Source organism: Eublepharis macularius, chromosome 2 (assembly GCF_028583425.1).
Source record: "Eublepharis macularius isolate TG4126 chromosome 2, MPM_Emac_v1.0, whole genome shotgun sequence".
Classification (NCBI taxonomy): domain Eukaryota; kingdom Metazoa; phylum Chordata; class Lepidosauria; order Squamata; family Eublepharidae; genus Eublepharis; species Eublepharis macularius.
The window spans coordinates 174,272,982-174,298,521 of NC_072791.1; the positions used below are offsets into that span (position 1 = coordinate 174,272,982).

General features: G+C 39.3%; 2 protein-coding genes across 4 annotated transcripts in view; one reads left to right on the forward strand and one right to left on the reverse strand.

Moving 5' to 3' along the window:
* RAB3GAP1 (RAB3 GTPase activating protein catalytic subunit 1) overlaps positions 1-7,730 on the forward strand; it is a 45,533-nt gene extending 37,803 nt beyond the window's left edge. Inside the window, exons 23-24 of the mRNA XM_054970382.1 lie at positions 9-111; positions 6,701-7,730. Of these exons, the coding sequence (XP_054826357.1) occupies positions 9-111; positions 6,701-6,943 (346 nt within the window). The 3' untranslated portion in view covers positions 6,944-7,730. The remainder of the gene's footprint in view (positions 1-8; positions 112-6,700) is intronic.
* A 403-nt stretch (positions 7,731-8,133) lies between these two features.
* ZRANB3 (zinc finger RANBP2-type containing 3) overlaps positions 8,134-25,540 on the reverse strand; it is a 63,870-nt gene continuing 46,463 nt past the window's right edge. For all 3 annotated transcript variants that reach the window (XM_054970380.1, XM_054970381.1, XM_054970379.1), the window contains exons 14-21: positions 24,324-24,530; positions 23,397-23,488; positions 20,698-20,799; positions 19,774-19,919; positions 16,740-16,886; positions 14,025-14,424; positions 12,152-12,283; positions 8,134-8,390 (exon numbers count right to left, since the gene is read on the reverse strand). In XM_054970380.1, coding sequence (XP_054826355.1) covers positions 8,292-8,390; positions 12,152-12,283; positions 14,025-14,424; positions 16,740-16,886; positions 19,774-19,919; positions 20,698-20,799; positions 23,397-23,488; positions 24,324-24,530 — 1,325 coding nt within the window. In that variant the 3' untranslated portion in view covers positions 8,134-8,291. The remainder of the gene's footprint in view (positions 8,391-12,151; positions 12,284-14,024; positions 14,425-16,739; positions 16,887-19,773; positions 19,920-20,697; positions 20,800-23,396; positions 23,489-24,323; positions 24,531-25,540) is intronic.

Consider the following 25,540-nt stretch of genomic DNA (forward strand, 5'->3'; position numbering starts at 1 on the left):
GCTGCCAGTTTTGTAAATAGCTTTTTGGAACAGCCAGAGGTACCTGTCATTGGTGCTGGAAGAGGGCCTGCCGGCACTATAATTCATAAACTTTTCATGAATGCACAGAGGGTAAGCTGAACTTTTTAACATCTAATATAAGATGATCACATTGTTTTTGTTGAGAAGGATGCTGGCATGCTTGACAGCTGCTTTCAGTGTAAGGATATCTGGTTGTGTTGAATCTGAAACTGACTAGAATGGAAATATTTGACCAAGTTTGAATTATTGATTAGTATTCCTTCCATTGCGGTTATTCTTTGAATAATAGTAAAAATTCATGCACATTGCTCTACCTTAGGGTTGGTTAGAGTTGTTTGCTTCACATGAAGTGATATGGTTCCTGGGCTGCCAGAACGAAATCAAGTTATTTAATGGTTAGGGTTTTATTTGTCATCATGCTATAACAGATTCAGGGCTGTTGTAGTGTGTACAGTAATCTCAGGATCTGTCATTGGTCCAGCTGCTGAGATCTTAGGGCAAGCAAAAGAGTTTGGGGGGAAAGCGTAGAAAGACTTAGGAAGCAGGGACATCCAAGAGAAGGAAATTTAGAAGAGGAATGAGAGGAGGAGAAGTAGTTGAGGGAAGAGCAGCAGAATATGCGGAGCAGATGGTACACATAGCTGTGAGCTGCAGAAGAGGGGAAGACTGAAGGTCAAAAAATGATCTTAAGTAACTAGTTTCGGGGGGACAGGGAACCATGTTGATCTGTATTAGAACAGCAAGGTTCAAGTCCAGTAGCATCTTAAAGACCAACATGATTTCCAGGGTATAATCTTTTGAGAATCAAATCTCCCTCCGTCAGATACAAGTAGGAATGGAGAGCCCTGAGCCTTTATATCCCAGTCAAAAGGTTGGACAGGTGTTGCAGAGAAGGGAGTCAAGGATGCAAAACTACAATTAACCAGTAACCAGGCAATTTATGATTGCAGGCTTTTAGTTTTTCAAGCAGTTTGCCTTTATGGCTTGATCTAAAGTGACCCTTGCACAACCACAATGTACTTTGGCTTTATGCTTGAGTTCAGGGATTCTCCCTCCTTCCACTTGAGCTGCAACCTCTTATGCCATATTACATATTCCAGAGAATCTTTTGCTCTTTGAGTGGCTTCTCATGGTGTGAGGAGCTGTAGCAGGAAGGGGAATGGGAAGACCCAATTAGACACACACATGTTCTTGGATTCAATCTTGTGTTTTTTGCAATAGAACTGATATGTGGTGTTAATTCTTGTAGTGCTCGGTGGATTGAAATTCATTTAGTAGGAACATATTTTAACTTGGGTAGATTTTTATGAGCAGGAAAACCATATACATTTTTTCTATTGATAACTCTGCATCCAGACATAAAAGTGGAACACTTTCCTGTTACTACTTATATTACATTGTGATTGATGTTTTTAATTATGTGTGAAGTAACAGCTCTGCGGCTTTAGGAAGCCATGCTTCCTTTAAGTTGTTTTGTTCCCTCTTGTCGCTTTTAGAGTGCTGGGTAGTTTGGCTCATTCCATGGCTATCTTCCTGTAGTCTCCACTAGCTACCACTTCCTGTGTTACATCTCTTTAATTTTTTAATTAATCCCCTGAAATGAACTTGACTCACTACTTTTGAAGACTGAACAGTTTCTAAGTAGGATTGGTGTTTCATGAAGGAGCAGAAATCAGCCTGTGTCACAATATGTAATTTTTAATGCAGTGGAGAAACCATTGCAATAAAAACTATGGCTTTGAAATGAAATAGTGGCATTCATTTACATACTGGTAATAATAAGGTGTCTCCTGCTGTGCTTGGAAAGTCATATATTTATCTTCACATTCATTTCCTCCTTCAGTGTTAGGTGTGGCCATACTGCAAGTGAAACTGAAGTGTCATAAAATGATGTACCCTAAGTGATTGTCTGTTTATAAGAACACTACTCCACAAGGAGTTGGGAGGCAGGCAGCTTTTTATCAAACTGTGCTAATTTTGTTACCATTCATTAGTATTTGATTCCAGTATTCAGTTTGTTACAACAGCCTTGTAGGCTTTTTAAAAATGCTGTTTATTAAATGAAGCTAAAATCTCTAGTTATTTTAATAATCTTGGATACCTTCTCACTCAGTTTATTTTTGTTGGAGATTGAAGCAAGACATCATCTTTTAGTCTGGGGAGAGGGGTGTGGAGAGAAACATTTGATGTTCTGGGAATATCTGGTTACCCCAGACAGTAGTGCTGTTAGGACTAGAATTTTGGGCCCTAGACTTCTTCTTCAGCTCCTGGGCTCAGCAGTGGGGCCCAAAGGCAGAATGTACCTTTGATTTTGAAGTCTATTTTACTATCTTAAAGGGGCAGGGAGATAAAGACCATAAAGTCTTGAGTCAAAAATTATCTGACTGCACCACTGACCCAAATCAGTATTCATATGTTTGTAAATGAATCCCATAGAAATGAAATTGTATTTCATGAATTACTCATTTATTTAGTATATTTTTATGCTGCCCTTCCTCCAGGGAGCTCTAAGTAGCATAGATCAGTCTTCTCCTCCTCCATGTTATTCTCACTACCCTCATGTCAGGGTGGAGATCTGAACTGAGTGTCCCTGATTCTCATCCATGACACCAAGCTGGTTGTCAAATGGAGTCAGTAGGTACAGTATACTGCAGTCACCCCTGCAAGCCTATCCCAAAATGATTGTGCCTTGTGTTGTATGTTTGGTACTATATACACATTTAGGCTTGGATCCTAAAGGGCTGTTCCATCAATGTAACAGGAGCTCCTTTGTTTTTGTGATTCTTCCCTCCCACTTTGAGCACAAGCTGTTCTCCACATTAGACTCCCAGTTTTCTTTGTACCCTGTTCTTTTGGGTCCATTGACCTTGTCGGAGCACAATATCAGGAGCCAAAGAAGGCTGTGGTAAGGGAGGGAGAGGCAGGGAAATTGTTTTCCTCTAGCATGACATAGCTTAAGATCTAAGTCTGAGCAACCAATGACTTTTGCATTTCTTATAGAAAAACAATATCTCCATTGAAAACCAGGGTGGTGTAGTGGTTAGAGTACCAGAGTAGGATCTGAGAAATCCAGGGTCAGGTAAGCATAGCTGACTGAGTAAGCTTGCGACTGTCACATACTTTCTGGCTAACTTCCCTCACAAAATGATTATTGTAAGGATGAAATGGAGGAGAAGGAGAACTATGATATAGGCTGTTTGGGACCATTTTGGGAAAAAAGCAGGATATAAATAAATATAACAGCACAAACATGTTTAACTAAGTTTATATTGGTTTGTGAAGATCTGTAGCCATTCCTAAGCATTTTTAAACATTTTAAACAATGGGGACACAAAGTGGCTCACATTCCATTCTCATCTCCTCCAATTTATCCTTGCAATACCCAGTGAGTTAGATTAGGCTGCGAGTGTATGACTGGCCCAACGTCACCCAGCAAGTTTCCATGGCAGAGTAGGAATTTGAACCTGGGTCTCCCAGATCCTAGTCCAACACTTGAACCACTACAACACAGTGGCTTCTGGGATTGTTTGAGGAGAAATGGTAGCATGTAGTTGAAAGTGGACGTACCTGATCTGAAGGAGAGATCAGTCCATGAACTCTTGACTAAGGCTCGCGAGGAATATATGCCTCCTTTTGTTTTTTTCACAATTTGGATTGCAGACAGACATATTATAAAAAGGGCAACAAGACCAACATCCAACATGTCTGAAAATAATGTTGTTGGCTATCTGTTTACTTTATGGTATGTTAGTGTGCCAACTGGTCCAAGGCATCTATCCCACCCTTGGTGGTAGTGCAGTGCGATCACAGAAGGAGACATTGAGAATAACTCACAAGGTTTTGCCTAAAGCTAGCACCTCTTCAGTGTTGGAAGTTCAAGTAACCACAACTACTTTTCTTCTTTCACATAGATTATTTTAGGCTATCTGTTAATATAATTTTGGTCTGGAAGAAGAGCAGCTGGTAGAGATGGGCATGAACCAAAATACGAACCAAAGTTTGTGACGAACCGAGCCAGTTCGCGATTCGCAAACCAGCGGTTTGTCAGAGCCCATTTCTGATGAACCGCCACGAATTTTATGCTGGTTCATTTGGTTTGTTTTTTGGTTTGTCACTGCAGACAGCCTGGTGCCAATCAGTCAGTTTCCTAGGCAACAGGGGGATGGACTTCCTGCAGACCTTCTGTTGACCCAGAAGTGACATTTGCTGACCTGGATGTGACGTTTTCACGAACCAAATGAACCGGTTTGTGAATCGGGGCAGGTTCATGAAAGTTCATGGTTCGTGAAATGCGATGAACTGCACGGTTTGTTTTTTTTCCGGTTCATGCCCACCTCTAGCAACTACTATCCATTTTAGTATACTTTTTTAGAAATGAAACCTCAGCTGTAGCAAACTAACTAAATAAAGTTGGGGAGAAAAAAATGAAAGTTAGGGCTAAGGAAACTTAGGTGTGGTCACTTTATTCACCAATATTTAACATGACCCAGGATGGGATGTTATACCAATGGGAAAATCCAGTTGTTTCTGGAATACATTTGTACCTCAAGTACTCTTTTTAATGCTTTTAATAGGAAACACTGAGCAACAGTTAATTTGGGAATATCATTCAAAAGACTGCCAGTGGGTCATAAAGGGCAAAGCTACATGCTTTTTCAGATTTTGCAAGAAAAGAAGGCCTGGAGCTTATAATTACCCAAAGGTCTGGGTTGAGGCTACATGACTCTCAAAAACCATTTTCTAGAAAATCCCTTTATCCTTAAAAATGTGATGGTGGTTATGCATTTTATACAATACTACTTTTTAAGAATTTCTCTCTGTGGCAACAGCTTTTTCTAATTTCTTCAGGTGCATTAACTGGTACAAATTAGTTAGACAATCTTTTTAAGCATTTGAAGGATGGATGGTTTCTTAGTAGGGGGAGGATAGAAGATTAACATAAATAAACTGCCTGATCCAGATTGTGCTTGTAAACTCTGTTGCAAAAAGAAGCTCTTGTTCATTTCATTGCTCTGTTCATTTCTTTGACTGCCTCAGGAGTACAGCTATTGCTGTATCTGAAATGGGCCAGCCATTGTGGATAGGCAAAAGCTGTATCCTTCAGAAATTACTGGATCAGGCATGTTTCGAAAGTTACATAAATTGAATGGGTAAAACTTGAATGGATTTGACTTGTATTAAGATGACTTCAGTTTCTCTGTACTAGTTGTGCGTCAGTGTGTTACATTTGTCTGAGTGTGTGTCACAGTAGTTCCCTTGACAGCAACATACTCCTTGAATGCAGGACCTTCTGAAACCTCTGTCTAACCCCATGTGAGTCATCTCTGACTTGCCTTTCTTTCTATCTTTTATCACTGGTGTTCTCTCTTATCCAGCTGACTGAATCTTCTGAGGAGGTAATTAGCCTTTTCCCTCATTTTCTAGTCATCCACCTAACTTCATGTAGGTGCATAGAAATGAATGCTATAGCAAGCTTAATACAATGGCTTGATTTGACCAGTACCATTCATTAATACAAATGATTAGAATAATCTCTTTTTTCCAACTTAAGTGCCAAGTTTTGAAATCAAGTTGTGAAAAATCTTGAGACTGAAAAACTGGAACTTTAAGTGGGTATTCAGAACCTGACAAACGTTTGAGGTTGGAATGTCTCTTGGAGCATTGCCTTCTAGAGCTATTGCTGATGCATCTGACTTGATCAGACTAGGGAAGATTTTTTTTAGTTTGTGAAGCATATTAATACAGAAATTCCATAACCAAGTACCAAACTTCCCAATCCCTGCCCTTTTTGACATTGATTATAGAAAGATTCTTAACCAGTTTAATGTTTTTGAATATGTAATTGCTTGATAAAATGCTTGCATAAACAGATTTACCATGGTCAGTTGTGAAACAGTTGTTAGCTAATTATTCAGTCACTTTGCAAGAAAGCAACTTTTTTTTTTTTGCATGGAGCAGCTTTCTGAAATGAGCTCACTAGTTAAGTCCATTTACCACTTCTTTTGGTGCTAGTCTAGTGTAAGGTTAACTTAAAACAGATGGAGAAGTGCCATAGCATGTGCTTTGCATGCATCAGGTCCTAGTTCATATCTCCAGTTAAAAATCTCAAGTAGCAGGGTGTGGGAAGGACCACTGCCAGAAATAATACAGAACTTGAAGAGAAGCATTTGAAAGTACAGCCCTAGTTAATATTACTTTCCTTGATATTGACCAAAATGTTGGTAAATTGGAACAGACTCTTATAGTCAGTGTAATATGCTTGAATTTCTATATGAAAATGATGCCTTATGTTTAATATTATTTTAAAGTGGGAGGGCCTTGGTGGAGGCTAAAGCCATTGAAGTCCTACTTCTAGCAGCTGGCAGTGGTCTAGGTTGTATTCCATTGAGTAGGGTTGCCTGTTATTACCAGAGTTCCTGTAATGCAGAGGTTCAAGAGGCTCTAAATGAAGGAATGTGTATTTTTTTCCCTTGTAGTTTAGAAATCCAATGAATACTGCTGTTACTGGCATGTTCATTTGTTTGTCTTGCATATATATTTGTAGTGCTATTTGTAGACATTGGGGTCTTGCTATACACTTCGCTCTTGTGCTGTTTTGTCTCAATTACCATGCAAATTCTCCAATGTAAATACTTTTATGAAGGCTATCCCAGTAATGAGGCTTTTGGATTCCTTTTAGGTAGCCACAATGCTGCCATTTGATGAAGAACTGAAGAGGTCTGGCTCCTCAGATGAGAAGCGATTGAGTTCAGGATCAGTTGCAGATTTTCCATCACCTGCAGGGCGTGAAGTTATTTTACGCATGACCATCCCTCGGCCTGCCCCTTATTCTAAACCTCTGCCTCAGCGAATGTATAGTGTTTTTACAAAAGATGACTTCCGACTTGCAGGTGCCTTCTCATCTGATACAACATTCTTCTGATGTCACTGTGTACTCCACTGGACTTTCCATCTCATCTTGGTGGAATGTAGCAGCCCTGTCTTGCTGTGGAAGTGTGTGTCCTGAGAAGTATAGCTTTGGAAACTAGGATAATCCTATTGTAATTAGTAATCAGCTTCCTCAGAAGCTAGGCACTTTTAGTGCCTATGCTGAATGCTAACTTTGTCAGAAGGAATAGATTATGAATATGGTTTTGGAGAACTGTAAATTGTTTCTGTTTAAATCCCTTATCTAACTTTAGCTATTACATAGGGCTTTGTAAATATATTTTGTGGGAAGTGGGAACAGGACTGCTGCTGTGCGTTGTTGAGCTTTTTTCTGATTGAGGCAATCTGTAGACCATGAACAACATATGATAGGACTATATTTATTAATATCAAGTGTACAATTTAAGTATTTTTGCAACTTGTAGTATTCTAGTACCAGGTTTTAAAAGCTGATTCTCTTCTATTTTATGCTTACCTATAAAGCTGTGCACTAGTTATATGATGCCAACATAATTAGGTTAAAGCTGTGTAAAGCTTCAGTAAAATGTAGTTTCTGAAATTCAGTTAATACCTGATGTTTACTGAAGCTGGCCAAAAATCAACTAACCTGCACCAGCTTCTGTAAGCTTATAAAAAAGGTCATGAAAGGGTTTCAGACTACCACCAGCACTCTTGCTATATGGACCACTAACTTTTACCTTTCCATATTGTCATGCACCTGTTTGCTTATGTATGTATGTATGTATGTACTGATCTAATAAGTAAAGGATTATTTTAATGCACTGGTTCTACTTGTTCTAGTTCTGTAAGGTGTTGTATGTCCACTGCACTCTAACTGTAGGAGCTTGGTCTTTCTTTTAAATTTGTTGCTAAAGAAAATCAGCTTCATAATCACATGAGCAATTGTTATACTATATCTGGTAATTTATACATCCCAAATACTATTGAATAGACAGCTGCTGCAAAGATGGAGCTATAGCATTGCAGTTGGAGGCTGATTCCACTGAATGGACAGAACTGTCATATTTGTTGATGTTATTAATAGCTCAAAAATGGAATTCCATGTCAGATCAGTTTATATAGCTACTTCAGAAGATCTGCTGATACCATCTACAAGGCTGAGAGTGGCCTTTGGTTATAGTAATAAAGTTTAACATCCAAATTGTACAAGAAAGTGATAGATAATAGTAATTACAAATGTTTATAATAAGACAAACTCAATAGATAATGCACAGCTAAAGGTACATGACTGATTCTTATTACAGAAGTTTAGTATCATGTTAGAGTATATGATTTGTATCACTGTGTTCAATACTACCCTTAATACAGAGGGTGACTTCACTTTATAGTTTCACAAAGAACTTAGTAATGTCCGACCCATATTTTGAAGCTAGACTTTGTCTCTTTAGTTGGCCTCTTTCCTTTGCTTGCTTTGCTGTTCTCTGCAGAAAAAGGAAAAAATAATCCATCAAACACAGGAAATGGGTAGTAGATAGTTAAGCTAAAACTTGTTTTTTACCACCATATATATGATTGTACAAGAGGGAACCCAACTTTTAAAGCAAATATGAAGCAAAGGTCTTTCATATCTACTCCCTGATCCTTGTAATTAGAGATACCAGGGCTTGCACTTTGGAACCTTCTGCCTACAAAGCAAATGCTCTACCCCTGAACCAGGGCCCTCTCCCCTTAAGTAACATGTTAAGTAAATGATTATACCATCTGTTCATGCTATACACAATCCTTTTTTTAGTTACATCATTTATTGTCGGCCTTTATCATGGGATCAAGGCATATTACACAAAATATGTCAATACAACCAACAGGATAGGACATCCAATAAACACAATTGGATTTGACTGTAGATTCCTCAAAGCATGCACAGAGTTCCCCTGCAGTGACAAGATGGTAGGTGGCGGCTGTAAATCTCCACCCACCATCCTGTGGTCACAAAATTCACAAGGTTCCAATTGGGACAAAAGAAGACAACCCCCCAAAAAAATTATTTATAGATAATGGAATTTGACCCAGACCAGCCTTCTCTCTGAGACTTATTAGCTGATTTAGCCAGCCCAATGTAAAGCCCTGTCTCTGAAGTCATAACATTACCAAGTAGAAACCTACCAAAAATTAATCTCCTTCTCACCAAGTAGCTGTTAATGACTGATCTACCATGAAAAACAGCTGGTCCCATCAAAACTTGTTTTCCTTTTGTCTAAAAAGGATTAAGTTTGGAAAGGTAGTCTAATGTGGAATGAATAGGTTATTCTAACGTAAACCCCAAGGGACTAAGATCCCAGGCACTCTAGGAAGTAACCTTGAGCCATATTAAAATGTAGTGGTTTCGTCACATGGTATATTAGGGATTATTTCTGGTGGACTTTGGTAACTCAGATGTGAATGTAACCCAAGAGGTTGCACCAAAATACATTAAATTGTGAAAGAAGCACAAATCAACATAAGACCAGTATATAATTTAATCAAACTGAAGAGAAAAAATAAATGGCTAAACAGTGGCTCAATATATTACATTACCACTGCATATTCAAATGGACAGTTTTAAACTATACAGGTGGTATTGTACATTTTTCTCCATATTTATAGAAACAGATACATTTGGGCCCAAGGTCCTTCCTCGGTATATTTCATACAAAGCATGCAATAAGAGTAACAAATGAAAACAGACTGCGCCTGATCATGCACAGAATGGATAAGTATCTTGATCAGAGAGTAGTCTTGATATTTTATCAACAAAAGCTTTGTGAAAGTATTACAACTAACTGTTGAAACAATAAAAGCTCAGATTTAGGAGTCAGCAGATGCCAAGCTGAACTGAATGGTCCAGGCAGCTCAATCTCATCAGATCTTGGAAGCTAAACACAGTCAGCCCTGGTCAGTATTTGGAAGGGAGCCCATCAAAGAAGGCTATAGCTGCTACTCAGGTTAGCAATGACAAAGCACCTCTGAGTGTCTCTTGCCTATGGGCCATCATAAGTTGGTTACAACTTGACAGCACGCACACACGTTTGATAGGCTACCTTAAACAACTAGGATGGTCATGATGAACTAGCTGATAATAGCAGAGAAATACCATTTCTTTGCCACTACCATCATTGCTTCATAGATCTTACAAGAGACTATAGCATGAACTGTCAGATTCAGTATTTCTCTGCCAGTGCTATTCTAGATGTCTCCTGGCCCTCTTCAGGTCACCCAGCTCTGTGGAAACCTGGTTTCATCCCAAAGGTGGGAAAAGTTCAACAAAGGGCAACCTTGGTCAATAGGTGCAAGGAGTTTTGTGTTCCATGCTCCCTCTCCACTGCCTCAACGGAGCATTATTTAGATGCCTTCAAGTACTAGTATGGGAGAGGGAGAAAAAGTTTCTTTGTCCATCCTCACTACCCTATGCATAATGTTATAAACCTCTATCCCCATCTCTTTTCTAAACTGAAAAATCCCAGACTCCTTGAGAAACGTGTCCCAACTATAAGGGTGTGCAATCCAGATCCAGGAAAAAAGCCAGATTTTTGCTAATCAGGCTAAACCCAGCTTTCCAGAATCAAATCAGAGGATCTGGAACTCGATCCAGGAACCTGAATCCACCCACCCTGGCTAAATCCGGGAAACATGGCTTCGTACTGTGGCTGACTCCTTCCTGGAAGTCTTCTGCTTTTCTTTCAAAGAGGGGGAGTGAGGGGCCAAACCATGCAGGAGCTCTCCTTATCTGCTTGGCTTCTGTCAGTGACACTGGTTCAGTTGGGCTAAGTTGCAACAGTGCTTCAGTTTTGTTTGGCTTGAATTCTCCCTTTTGACATGATTCTCTGGTTGATGTTGGCCCTGGATTCCCTTTGATTCTGAGACGGGGATGCCATCCATGCCCTTGCTTCACTTTGGTCATGTTGGACTTTCTCTGGGTGGAGGTTGCATTTGGGAGTGTGCTTTTGGCCACTGACAACCTTGCCCCTGTGTGTTTCTGCCTGAGTGCCTGCATGGAAATGTTTTCCCCATAGGGAACAATAGAGAGTGGCTAGGGGCACCTTCTTCAGAGGGCCATAGAATTAGACCCTGGGGTTCCTGAAACTTGGGTGGACTTTAAAGTACAGTCAGGAGTAGGTTTTCCACAAATTTGGTGGACTTTGCTTGAAAAATAACTCCTTGTCCCCAGATAGCCCCCAGATAGTTTCCCCTATAGGGAATAATGGCCAAATAAATCTGAGATTTTCTGGTCTATCATAAACAGATCAGAGAATCTCTCCCTGATTTCAGGAATCCAGGTTTTTTTTTTTTTTGAGATCCCTGAAACACAGATCCAGATTTCCTGGATTTTTCTTTTGGTACGCACAAACCCATTTCCAACCCTACTCATAATTGTGTTTGCCCTTTTTGTACTTTCCCCAGCTCTGCAATGACCTTTTTGAGATAAGGTGACCAGGACTGTACACAGTATTCCAAATGAGGCCACACAAAGTCCAAGGTGTAACCTCTTTCATGTGTTAGGCCCATCACAATTTGAAAGAGGCCCAAGGCAGTCAAAGAAGCTATAAAATCTCTGGCCAGTCCAGGCAAGGTATCCTCAGCATGAATGTTGACATCCTCCTGAATGTTTCCAGCACCGCATCTGAAAGTACCACTTCCAACTCAAATACAGGCCCACTAAAGAACTAAGCTGGTAAATAAGCAGAAAGCCTAATCTATCCTTAGTTCCTAATGTGAGAAGTATGCAGTCAATGCTAGTGATAGTTTGTGATAGACATCTATAGGCTGCCATTGGAGGATAATAGCCATTCTTCCTCCCTGACCACCTGTGCGTGGTTGATGGAGGACTCCATAACCAGGTGGTGTTGGGATAAGCCACACTATATCGTTTTCTTCCAAATCCTGTCTCTGTTATACAAGTCAAATCACAATTTCCTCTTCCCGTAACATCTGATAGAGATGTGCAGTTTTGTGTCTCACTGATACGGTACTGCATATTATTGTATAGGTGGGGGAAATGCAGCCCCGTGCAGTGTCAATTCTTGGGATGCTATGGAGGTTGGACAGGCGGCAAGCATCCTTGCCAAATAATGGCCATCACTGATAAATCCCAGTCATTTTAAGATAAATATTTTCTGAATTTTACTAGTAGTAAATTAATACACAGAAAAGGTGATTAGGTTACACTGAACCCTTTCTCCCATTGCTACTTCAAGTTTGTACTCACCTCTTTGTGACAAACTGTACATAACGTCTGAAGGTTTTCTAGAGAACACTGTCCTCCTCCACTATAAACTGGCTTGATATGATCCACTTGCCAGAAGTGACCTTCAGTTGGGTTCAGGATAATTTCATTCAACTACAATAAAATACTGAGAATGAGCTGCTAAAGCTTTGATATTCAATACTGTGTATGTGCAGTCTTAAGTACAGACTTTTTCATGTTATGGATACCATTAGCTAAGCTGAAATATTGCCTAGGTTGGTGGTGGTGGGAACGACAACAGAATCCTGGAGCAGATACTCCAGTGGTTTGGATATGGATGATTGTGGAGGCAGGAGGGGTCTCAGCCATTTAGTCCAACCTCCTGTTCAATGGCAAAAATCCAGAACTAGAGAACTCCTGGCAGATGGCTGTGTAGCCTCTCCTTTAAGACCTCCAAGAAGGGAGAGTACCACTCCCAGAAATGGCTATAATAGTTAAAGTTAATCTGTTTCTATTAATTAAGGGCTATTAAAGAATGTGATGGTTCAAATGAAGGGGAAAGGAATTTTAGAAGAGGCAAAACTTCAGCTTGGACCAGAAACAAATGTTTGCCGCATCTTTCTGAATATTCTGCAATCACAACTCTTATCCATTGGAACAAGCACTGATCTGACTGAATCAGCATCTTCCTTAACCATTGGAAAAGAGCAGGAGTCCAGTAGCACCTATAAGACTAACAAAATTTGTGATAGGGTATGAACTGTAGTGAGTCACAGCTCACTTCTTCAGATGTGAGCATACTACCACAAATTTTGTTAGTCTTATATGTGCTATTGGACTCTTTTTTACTGCTACAGACAGACTAACATGGCTATCCATCTTGATCTACTTCCTTAACCACTCTCTGCCACAATGCAAACATACATACAATTATGGCTTCCAAGTAAAAATAGTAGTTCCACCTTTTTTGCAAATTATGAAGACTGCCAAAATCTCTCTCAAGTAATTTAAACAAATAAAAAGCCAGTGGGGAGGAGGATGAAAGCTTCACCAAAATTCCTTAATCCAATTACCCACCTGATCACCTCGCAACTCAGAGCCAGAACAAGCTAAAAGGTGGGGGAAGCCTCATTTTGAACCCTAATAAGGGATATTGAATAACTTGGGTCTCTCTCTCTCACACACACACTTCATAAAAATATTGCTCCCAGCATGCACTTGTGTATACTTAAAAGGTCCCTAAATCAAGACTGGGATAAATTAGGAGCTAGACATAGGGTTGATCACCTCTAGGTGGTGGCTGGAGATCTGGAATTAAAACCCATCTCCAGGCTATGGAAATCAGTTGCCTTGGAGAAAATGACTGCTTTGGAGGGTGGACTGTATGGCATTATACTCTGCCAAGGTTCTTGCCCTCCCCAGGCTCCACCCTCAAATCTCCAGGAATTTCCCAACCCAGAGTTGACAATCCTGGCTAGACACTTGGCCTTGATACATCTCGTTTCCAGGATAACAATCCCATGGCTCTCAGCAAACACAAAGAACATAACTTCTTAATTAAATGATTATCTGAACAAGATAATCTATTTTCTATGTTGCACTATATTTCTCCAGTGAAATAAAATGGGCTGTACCCTACCATTCAGGTGACCACACAGCCTTCTTCTGAAGGAAGAGCTTCTTCCACTGGAGGAAGGTCCTACACTTTGCAGAGCACAGTGGTAGGGAAGAACCCATTATATTTAACTTTAATCTCAGAAGAGCCAGCCCATTGCTACTTTATATATGTTTTTGCCATTTGCTGCTTTAATCAAGACTAGCTAAGCCTCAAACCCAAGAAACCCAATGATCATCTCCACAATGATACTTTCTTAAGTCCAATGGTTCGTTTTACCTGTGTGAGAGGAAGCTTGGACATCCAAGTTCTGTCCAAAAGACTTTTACGTTGATTCTTTGGGGCATCTCTGACAGTGAGGTACAGTTCCTGAGCATTCAGACTACACATCTGGCAAACACCATGTTCGATTTCAAATACTTGGGTTCTCAAGTAACTTTGACTCGAGCGGATTAAGAAGTCATCCTGGCATTCGTGAGAACAAAATCGTGTGTCCCAGGCAGCGCACGTGGATGTATGATCAAGCACAATGGTTGGCTTTTGGCAGCTGAGGCAGAGTGGATTCCCTTCAACGTCTACAGCCTGCAAGTAGCCTTTCCCTATAGAGAGCTCCTCCACAGCATCAGTTTGACTCAGATCTAAAATGGAGACTGGGCAATTTCCGTCTACTGATGCCAACCTACCATAAAAACAAACTGGCAGCAGTTAATTTGCAAGGTTTTTTTTAATACTTACACACTCAGACATCCAGGTCATTATAAAATTGTCAAAAGTTGAAGCAAATTTTGCAAGTTAGACAACTATGCAGAAACAGGTCTAATATGCATACTGTGTATCACCCACACACTTATGCATTACTCCGTTTAGAATTTGATTTGAATGGCTGTCTTTGAATAACTACTTGCATTCTGAAGGAGCCTTTTCTCCTCATAATGAAACGGAAAAGTGACGTTGGTGTATGACTCCTGAAAAATTGGCTAGAATGTACAAGGATGCTTCAAATGTATGTTGGAAATGTGTTAAACAAGAAGGGACGTTTTATCATATATGCTGGACATGTAAGAAAGCAAAAAGGTTTTGGTTGCAGATACAATCATTGGTTCAGAAGATTTTGAAGGTTAAAATCTCCTGTTGAAACCAGAGACTTTCTTGTTGGGAATGATGGACTGTCAGTTGGAAAGAAGCTTTGGAACTTTATTTTTATATATGATCATGGCAGCAAGAGAACTGTATGCACAAAAATGGAAAACTCTAATATTGCCTACAATGGAGGAATGGTGGACAAAAGTTTTGGAGTTTGTGTCAATGGCAAAACTTATTTCACTGATTAGAGAAAAGACATTATCTACATTTTTGGTTGAATGGAAACCATTTATAGACTTTTTACATGAAATAGATAACAATGATTTGATAATATCTGGATTTATGGATTAAGAATCATGAACAATAGAAAAAAAGAGGGCTCTTATGTTTAACACAGAATAAGTGAGACTTTGAAAATGATATATATTTGTCGTGGAGAAAATCAGAACTCAACTTGTAGTTTACTCCCCCCGCTTTTTCCTATCTTTCTAAATTGTATTTTCTTTTTTTATTATTAGTTGCTTGTCTTGTTTGTTATTTCATGTTTATATGTGTGGTTAGTGTGGCTTTTTAGATTGTTGCATTTTTCTTATCTTTTATGTTTACTATTTATTGCTAAAATAAAAATTTATAACACCAATAATGAAATGGAAAAGTGGTTGAATAAAATAGTATTAAGTGAAACTTCCTCTTTGTTTTTAGTGAGTTTAACACTGGGTGATTCCGCACGAATGGGTTTCCCTGCTTCAGCTTCTAAATGACCTCGATTTTTTCTTGTGTTTCCACACGTGGGAAGGCAATCCTAGCAGCAGATTCGAAGTCACTGCATGTTTTGTCCGTTTTTTCTCCATCCTACTTTCCCCCCGACTTATTTGTCCATGCGCAGCAGATTAGGGATTTTAATCATGCGGAATTCTTTATCCGATGTTCTCCCCACCCTTGCCCTTTTCTCTTGCCCTTCGAATCAACTTAATTTGATTGGCCAATCATGTTTTCTAAGCTACACCCACTACCCTTTCCCTTCCCCTCTTTTTTTTTTAAAAAAAGGTAAAAAAAACATTGCAACGTTTCTACAAATCTATGCAGAAACATATCCTGTGTCACATGACAACAGCTGACCAATAACGGGTCCATTTTACAACACGCCAAATTTGTTACTTGTTGCTCGCTGACAGCTAACAGCTTCTGAGGTAGAGTGAAAGTGTGATGGAGGGACTTCAGCATTCAACTAGTGGTCTAGGTATTTCATAGAGGGAGAAAGAGACCATCCTCAATACAATACCTATCACTAAACCACACTGCTCATGAAGAAAGCGGGAAAGATAGATGCGGGGTCATTGGTAACAATTTTCCCTCCAAATGTCAATAGCCAATATTCTTCCACAATATTGGCAGGAAGTGCTCTGGCCTATCCAATATGTTTATTCGATGCAACGTTTATGTGTAGCAACGTTTTTTTGTGAGAAATTTTTTTCTAATGTGTTGGTTTGATGCAACGTTTATGTGTAGCAACGTTTTTTTGGGGGGGAAATTTTTTAAAAAATGAAGATGTGCATCATTCGACACTTCCCCTGGAAAAAGCGATGAGGAATCGATTTTTATCCTGTCAAAAATTCCGCATGATGGACTTTGAGCTGATGAAATATGCGAAACAAAAGCCTAACGTGGAATCGGGGAGAAGTGGATTCGTAGGACTCCACCGCGGCATGACTGCTCAGAAAGTCCGATCAAAATTGATCATGCGGAATCCCCCACTCTTCTGGAAACCGCATATACAAACTATCATGAATGGAGTAATGTATGTATTTAAAGTTTCAATATACAACTGATAGAAATCTAGAGAAAATGACTGTACTGTAGTGGTTGATTATTATCCCCTCTTTCTCCTTTAACTGGTACAGTTAAACTTACTTTGCAGAATGTTGGTCCTTTTCGCCAGCAGAGCCAGTATGTATTTTTAAGGGAATCGTAGACTGTTTAGCAACTAAACGAACACTGCCACCACTACTATCCACTTTTCTTACTGAAGCTTTGGCAACGTCCTCTTTTGTCACATACCTAGAATCACATTTATATTCCAGTTTAGTCTGTAGCTCAGCCAACAACAGAGACTGTATCTTGCAAAACCCCTTTGCAGTAGATCCTGTCCAGAATAGGGTCCTCTATCTTTTTGATATTTTTGATCTTGAGCTTTGAATTTTTGTCACAGGGTGGTGGGTGCAACCACAAAATGGCTGCTGCAGGAGGCAGAACCAAGCACAAAATGACAGAAAGTGAGTTTATACATAACTCTAATTGTAACTCCTCAACATTTCAGGCAGAAGCTCTATTTAAAAGGATGCCTTTAAAAATGAACATATTGAACATATTGAAAATATTTTCTTGCATACGAACAGTTTCCTTGAGTCATGGAGTGAAGGTTCTCTTGCTCCCAAAGCAACATTTTAAAAAATCTGCACAGTCAATCACATCTCCAATGACCTATCAGATGGGCAAAAGCTCCCATCGGTCTGTACCCACTTTCTAAAATTTGACAGGAACCAGGAAAGATGTCAAAAGGCACCATGGCACCCACAGGCACCAGATTACTGTTCATGTTTTACAATGGTATGAAGAATTGCAGTAGAGTGATAATTTTTTTTTTGTCTCATGAACACAAACTGTGGATTCTGAAGTTTTAATCCTGTTAACAATGTTTTGCTAAAGTCATTTCATTAATGTTCTTCTCCTGCTGAAGTTTTATCATATAGAGAATCAACGACAAATTATATGCTTGGATAGTATTCATTTCTACACACAGACCGTTCAAATATTAACATGATGCAGTGAAAAGTAAATTTGCTCATTCTGCATTAGGATGTAGGTTACTTGTACGGTTGCAAAGCATGGCTTAAAAGCAACTGACACAGACAAAAGACCCATAATCAGCATGATTGAGTATCAGCAACGGCTCCATATATACATCTTGAGCTAACGTCTTTAATTAGCTCACTAAAGGGAATCTAATTTCTAATACTGGTCATTAGGGATTTTGCTATCAGATCAAGCACCCCCCCCCTTTCTATTTGTTGGCTCAAATCCCACTCCACAGTACCACCAATAAGCAGTTCTTTTCGTACCCCCCCTCCCAACATTATGGAAATGCAAATGCACTTCCATCACTTTGACAAACATGTTTCTATGACTATTCTTAGGATTCAGGAAGTCTTACAGAAACCATGCAAGAACATGTGCCAGGTCTCTGTTAAATGCAGGATTGCACAAATGGACTCGCATAGCACTTAAGGAAGTGATTCTCCTTCTTAGAAAATGCTTTCATTAGTCCACAATTGCACTCCCACCAGTTAAGTTTCTGTAAGTGCAAGAATATCTGCTGGGGGTATAATTCTGAGTTCCATGCAGCAATCCTGCCCCTTATAGAAGCTTTCAGGAGCCCAGAATTACTCTCCAAGTATGAATTCTGTAAGTAGCAGAATTTCTGCTTCAAGTCTAATCAGCACTTAAAGATTTTTAAATGTTATTGAAATACACTTTGCAACTGAGTTTCCTCAACTTCTTTAATATTGGGTAATTTCAAGGAAACTATGAAAGCACATTTGGCAAGGTCCATAAATTATGAGATCACCAAGCAGTCTTCTATGGCAGTCAAAGAAATATTTTCTCCACTGACTGCAGTTTCTGGGAGAAAAACAAGCTACAATGGGGGTGGGGTGGGGGAGAAAAAGACCGTCCCCTGCTTCTGGAGTTTTGTTCCATCAAAGTTTGCAAACTTTGGCAAAAAATTACAGATTGACTTTCTAGGAAGGGAAATTGGGATGAATGATAGGAAATGACTACCCCTGGTTTTAATGCAACAAATGAGACTGCAACTTGGAGGGCTGTCCTCGAGGACAAGGAAATAGGGTTGCACTTACCTGTAACTATTGTTTGTCAAGTGGTCTTCTGTGCAGGCACACATTGGGACTGCCTACAGCCTGTTCCTCCCCACAGAGCATTGTCTGTCTGGACTGAAGAATTCAGAATTTCTGCGTGAAGTCACACTAATAGCCACCACCTTTTTTTTAAAAAAAGTCCTAGCATAGTCTAGGGCAGTCCAGCTCCAGATTAAAGGAATAGCCTCATCACATACACTAGTTATAGGCTGTGAAACACACAGATATCTGAAGGAGTAAGCTGAACTCACAAAAGCTGATAGCAAATAAACATTAGTCCTTATTCTAAAAAGATGCAATCTGCTACTGGAAATGTTCAATAGTAGGAAGTCATGGCCTTGGAGAAGAGCTACTGTGGGAAGGCTCGGACAGGCCACACCTCTGGACTTAGCCTTTGGTACTCAAGGGTGCCAGGGAGGGAGCAGGCGCCTTTAATCAGGCTGGAGTTTTCCATCATCTTGAAGAAGTCTCTCTTGAGCCATAAGAATGAAGGGAAAGACAGAAACTTTTCTTTAAATTAGTTGTATTTGTCACTAGAATGTCTATTAAGGGTTAAAAACTTTTACAAGAAATAATTCTCCTCAGCCTCAAGGATGAGGTGAGTGAAAAGCAGAGAAATGCAATGGAGATCCTCTCACTGTGGTGGCAAAAAGAGAATTGGGGGGGGGGGAATAGAGCTCCTTCTCCTGGTCATGCGATGTTTTTGGCAGGAAAGCACCAAAGGAAGGAGGGGCACTCTTAGTCTTCTAAAAAGTTCTGGAAATCTTCTATGGCTTGCCTACGTATCCGCAGTCCCAATGTGTGCCTGCACAGAAGCCATGAAGATGAATAGCACTGATTCCTTCCAACTCTGTAGTTTAAAAGACCCTAATTTAAAGAGTACAAAACGTTTAATCTGTGATAGAAACAATGAAAACTAGCTCATCAGTTAATAAAGTATCTTAACAATCTTTAACTACTTTTGACATTATTCACTGTGGATCCCTGCTCAGACAATGGAGACAAACACTTACCGTTTGGTACTGCCAAGTCTGGCCTGTTGTTTTGACAATGTATCTTCAGCAGCCAGAATGGGGCTAGAAAATATCTGACCCCCTTTCCGAATAATTCTTTGCTTCATGGCTGTGAGACTACTCCATTCTCTCACAAACCTCAATATCTAGAAGGAAAATTCTCACAAATCTTTATAGGGAAATAGTATAGAATTTATTTTGAAATATGCAGCTAGTAGATGAAGACTTGGCTTGAACCTCAGAATTCAGCACTTATCTGTCTTTTCATCAGTGAGTGACTTTCTCTCTATGAGTTCTCAGGCTCAATTCATCTGGCTGAACTGTTTCTATTTATTTAGGGTATTTTTATCCTACCTTTCAAGGAACTTGAAAGAAATTCTCCCCTCCTAAATTGGCCATACAGTGACTGGCAACTGATAAAGCACTTATTTATGAACCATTCTCATTTACAAGAACTAAACCAAGCCACAACTGGAATTAGGAAAAGGGACCATTTTCTGCTCTATACAGCATCATTTGTATCCACAGGCTTAAAAACAAAGATTAAGAAGAAAAAAATGGTTCTGTCTCTCTCTGCTATGAGGGTGCTATGAACTCCATCACTTGTATTTTTCTACCCCTCATGCTAAACTACTGAAACACAAGTTTTCTAAAAAAAATAACTTACATACAATCCATGTACTAATTCTGCAGATAGGAAGTTAAATTATGCATTTGCATAAGATAAGGGAGGTGTGATTCCCCCCCCCAAAGAAACAGATTCCACTTTTTCTTCCAAAGCAATTAAGATATATGTGAGCTTAGACAATAATTAAAAAGTCGACATCACAGCAGAACATTTTGTTTCTTAAATGGAACAGCACAAGCACATATCAACTCTTGGAATTATTTATAGCTGCAATAAGAGTTTCAAGTTGCTCTTACCAATGAACGGTTCTGTTTTTGTTGAAAATGCTCTGGTAAATCTTCCCAGTTATCTAATTTTATGTCCAATGGAATGAAGTTACAATTCAAAGGCTCTCCATCCTGAATGAATTAAAGAAAAATTCTGTTAGTCTCCTAAATCAGGAAGGCTTTCAGTTCTCCGAAAATTGTAAGAAACTTGGTGCAACTTTGGCTTTGTGCCAGTTGGAAAGAGTGCACACACATTATAAGGCCACTTTTCTTTTTTGGGGGGGGGGATACAGAAATTACATAAATGCAGGATGGCTGCACTTTTGCATGCTTAGCGTTCTGCTATCCTTCTGGCACAGAACAGGCACCACATTGTTATTTACATGATATTCCTCCAAGGATTCCTCAAATGTTATTTCAGACCCCCTTTCCCCTGCTGCCATCTTATGTCTTCAGCCTACAAGCACACTGCCTCCAATATGGCTCCTCTTGTCCCTTGGTTCTGTGTGCCATTTTCTTCCAAATGCTACCTCCTCCTCAACCTCTCATTTCTGAAAGATCTTCCCCACCTAGCTTCTCCTAATTCCATGAATTCAGACAACAGACACTCTGCCTTCTTCCTTTGACCAAAAATATTTCTGGGCCCTTGCCTTTCAAAATCTTTGGTTCATTCCTTCTCTCAGCTTTCCCACCCTAACCCCCCCCCCCCTTTATCACTGTATCATTTGGGAAATATAGTTTCAGCCAAACTTCCCTCTTATTTTCCTCAAAGAAGTTGCACTACATTATTCTACTTTGCTAATATTTATTTTTCAGGCAAGTATGAATATTTATTCAACACCACAAATAAGCCAATGACAGAAGGGCCAGGAGAAAGGTGATAACAACATTTTAACCTATTGTAAGATTTGTAGGCTCTGGTATATTATCTTGAGTCTGATTAAGGAGTGAATGAAGAGAGTTTATTCAGGAACTACAACTTTGACAGAAAGAAGAGAAACAGAATAGATACTAACTATCTCAGTAAACAGGGAAGAGCGACTTCCAAGAAGAAGCAGGAAGTAGGCTAAGAATACCAATCGGGAGACATGCAAGAAGGACAGAAGAGAGGAGGAAAGAAGGATCCCACTCTGCCATCTATCTGTCGGACCCGGTGCCCCTTGCAGGTATTCTGTTTCTTCTGCCTTCTCTGTACACAAGATATTGTATTTCCAACAAGATTAACTGCAGTAATTCCTTTCTACTAAGCAGCAGCTTCTTTGATTGATCACACAAACAATTACAAAGCAAATGAAAGAAAATCAAGCAGCAGCAAGATCACAAGAAAATCATGGTAACAGGAACAACAACTAATTTTTGGTGTATTTATAGCTGAAAAAAAGTCAGGGATGCTTTCTTGACTAGATTTTTTTAAGCTACTCAATTTATTTGCCAAATTAAAGATACCCTCCTTCCTATACAGTTAGTCTGAAAAGTATATCCCTAGCAGAATACAGAGCATCAGAAAATATATCGACATCATGACAAAGTGAGATGTCACTACTTCCCAATGAATTATTCTTGACAGAATGTTCTTTATTTAAACTATAAACAATAAACAGAGGATAAGAAAAAAACACAACATTCTAAACAGAAGACACATTAACAATACATAAACAAGTAAATATATATGTACGTATGTGTGTATACGCACACACACACAATTTTTTTAAAAGACCCTAAAATTACACTACAAGTTGAGTTCCGATTATCTCCGCAACAAATATGTATCATTTCTAGAGTCTCACTTATTCTAAGTTAATCGTAAGAGCTCTCTTTTTTCTATTGTTCATGTTTCTTAATCCATAAATCCAGATGTCATAAAATCCTTGTTATCCATTTCACGTAAAAAGTTTATAAACGGTTTCCATTCAGTCAAGAAGTTAACTAATGTCCTTTCTCTAATCAATAAAGTAAGTTTTGCCATTGACACAAACTCAAAAACTTTTCTCCACCATTCCTCCACTGTAGGCAATGTTGGAGTTTTCCACTTTTATTTATTTATTTTATTTGACTTATATCCCGCCCTCCCCACAAATGGGCTCAGGGCAGCTCACATCATCATTAAAACACAATAAATTAATAGTCAACTTTAAAACTAACTTTAAAATTAATAGTCAACTTTTGTGCATAAAGTACTCTTGCTGCCGTGATAAAGTACTCTTGCTGCCGTAAAAACAAAGTTCCAAAGCTTTTTTCCAACTGGCTGTCCATTGTTCCCAACAGAAAAGTCTCTCGTTTCAACTGAATCTTCAAAATCTTCTGAATCGATGATTGTATCTGCAAGCAGAAACTCTTTGCTTTCTCACATATCCACCACATATGAAAAAATGTCCCTTCTTGTTTAGCATATTCCAACATACATTTGAAGCACCCCCAATGAATTATCCTGATGCTCATTCCTTTCAGATGCATGCTCCATGATTTCTTGGGATAGTTTTGGCACTAACTTTGAGTCCATTAACACTGGTATTCCCCCAAAGGAGGAAAAAATGGAGGCTACTTTGATGCTACCTTGAATGGTATACGTGTAGTCAAAAGTATATAGAATAGCTATATACTAGAAAATACAAATCATGATGGGGCATGAGACTCATATGTATGTTGTTACATCATTGCTTTACTTTGCTTAAGCAGTGGCTTGGGAGGGAAAAAGCTCCAAGACAATGATGCATAAATTGATTACTTACCTTTGTGTAGATATGAATTCTATCAGTGTTCCTACTTGCACAGAACAGAAGGCCACTATACACGGGATAGGAATGTGAATCCTCTGCATTCTCTGTAAAGAAAAATTAAGTGACGATGTTACAGCAGCCATTGCACTTTTGTACCTTTGAAGCAGAGAAGACAATATGCATGTCATACGTCTTGGAGTATACTTGTCCCACTTATCATTAACTCCCTATGTCTTCTTTTTCCAGAGTGGTGTCCATAGGTGCCATTGCACCCAACAAGCTTTTCAGTAGGTGGGTGGGGCCACTGTAAGGCAAGATCTGTTATTGGCTGTCCTCATTCAAGTTAAAGGGTTTTTGCACTGAAAGATCAGGAAGATTGGTAACCAACTGAGCTTTTCTTAGTCAGTGTGTGGTCATTTCCCTTCCTGTCAAATCAGTATTGCAGAGATAAATAACTCTATAATCAACACTGTCAATATTTCCCAAAGAGGCCCCAATTAGGAACATTTCTTGCTATATGCCCACCAAATTGGTGAACATGGATGCCATATGAATTCCAATTCTGCCATGGTCTTCAAAAGCAATTGAGAATATTATCTTATGTTTATCAATCTAAGGACCTAATTCAAACAACAAGAGCAAAGAGACTTGTTCATGGCAATTGTTCCCTCATTTCTGGAATTTCCTGTCTCTCAAGTCATGCTCTTTCAGATATCCTGCAAGGTTTTCCACCAACACGGATAATCAGATGTAGGGTTGCTGCGATATATTATATAAAACATGTTATCATTTAAAGACACACAGTCAATATTTGGACTTTTGGAAAGCTTATTCCTATGGTGATCTCTTGAGGGCTGGGATTCACAATAAAATGTTAGATAATACACCAAAACATCTCGGTTTTTACATGTTCATAAAAGGAAAGTTAGTTTTTCCCACCTTCTCTGAGCCTTTGCTCACAATGATCAGAGTGCTTATCTGCAGCAATGGCAGCTCCTTCCTTGATTTCAGCATTCAGCAGTCCTAAGCCTTTTCTTTGGCCAAATTTATCAGTCACTTCAGCACCATTAACGTTTCTAGCATCTAGAGCTGCAGTTTCATTTTCACTCTGGATGGAGCTACTCATTTGATTTTTATTCTGTTTACCTGATAGTAATACAAAAAGGAACCGTAGTTATCCCTTCTTTCGGTACAAGTAGGTAAAATGCCAGTGATTTATATACTGCCTTTCAGGACAACTTAATATCCACTCAGAGCGGTTTACAAAGTATGTCATTATTATCCCCACAACAACTAACCTGTGAGGTGGATGGAGCTGAGAGAGTTCTGGAGAGCTGTGACTGACCCAAGGCCACCTAGCTGGCTACAAGTGGAGGAGTGGGGAATCAAACCCGGTTCTCCAGATTAGAGTCCCAGTCTTAACCATTACACCAAGCTGGCTCTAAGTCTTAACATGTATTCTGTTTATAAAGTCAACTTACATACAGAAGATCTAGGTATACAGACAGGTAATTTTGAAGGTGGAAGGCATGCCGTAGAATATGTCAAGCAAATCCTCTCTTTCATGTGAAAAAATGGAAGTAGACATGAAAACATCTCATGTAGCTACCAAACAACCACTGACACAGACTTGGCACATTTGAATAACTAAGCATATGTTACATAAACAGCAATCTAGTTCTGATGAAGAACTAGAGAGCTGCAAATGTGAAGAGACAGGAGAGATTACTACCCTATCTTGGAGGGTTGGATCCAAAGCTCCGCAAGTATGGTGGAGCTGGTGGAACAGATCTGCAATCCACCTACGAGAAATTCTTTTCCCATGAGTCAAGGGACCCTTAGGAACTTGCTTGCCCTTCCATCCAAGAGTTGTTCCACTGATGTAATTGTTGTTACATTGGCAGAACAGCACCTTCTGATTCAGTTCTGAGACAGCTAAGAGGCTTCCCTCTACACAACCTCTTTAGATATTAAGAATGGTGAGAATTTGACTACAGTGCTTTGATTCAAAAGTTCAGTTTTATTATTTCTCCATACTCAGGATGATGTGTCTAGGGAAATAGACTACCACAGTATTAACAATGCTCTACAGAAATATTGTCAGTAAAATGGACACCTATTTTTGCAGGAATATGGGAAAATTTGCCAAAGAAAGA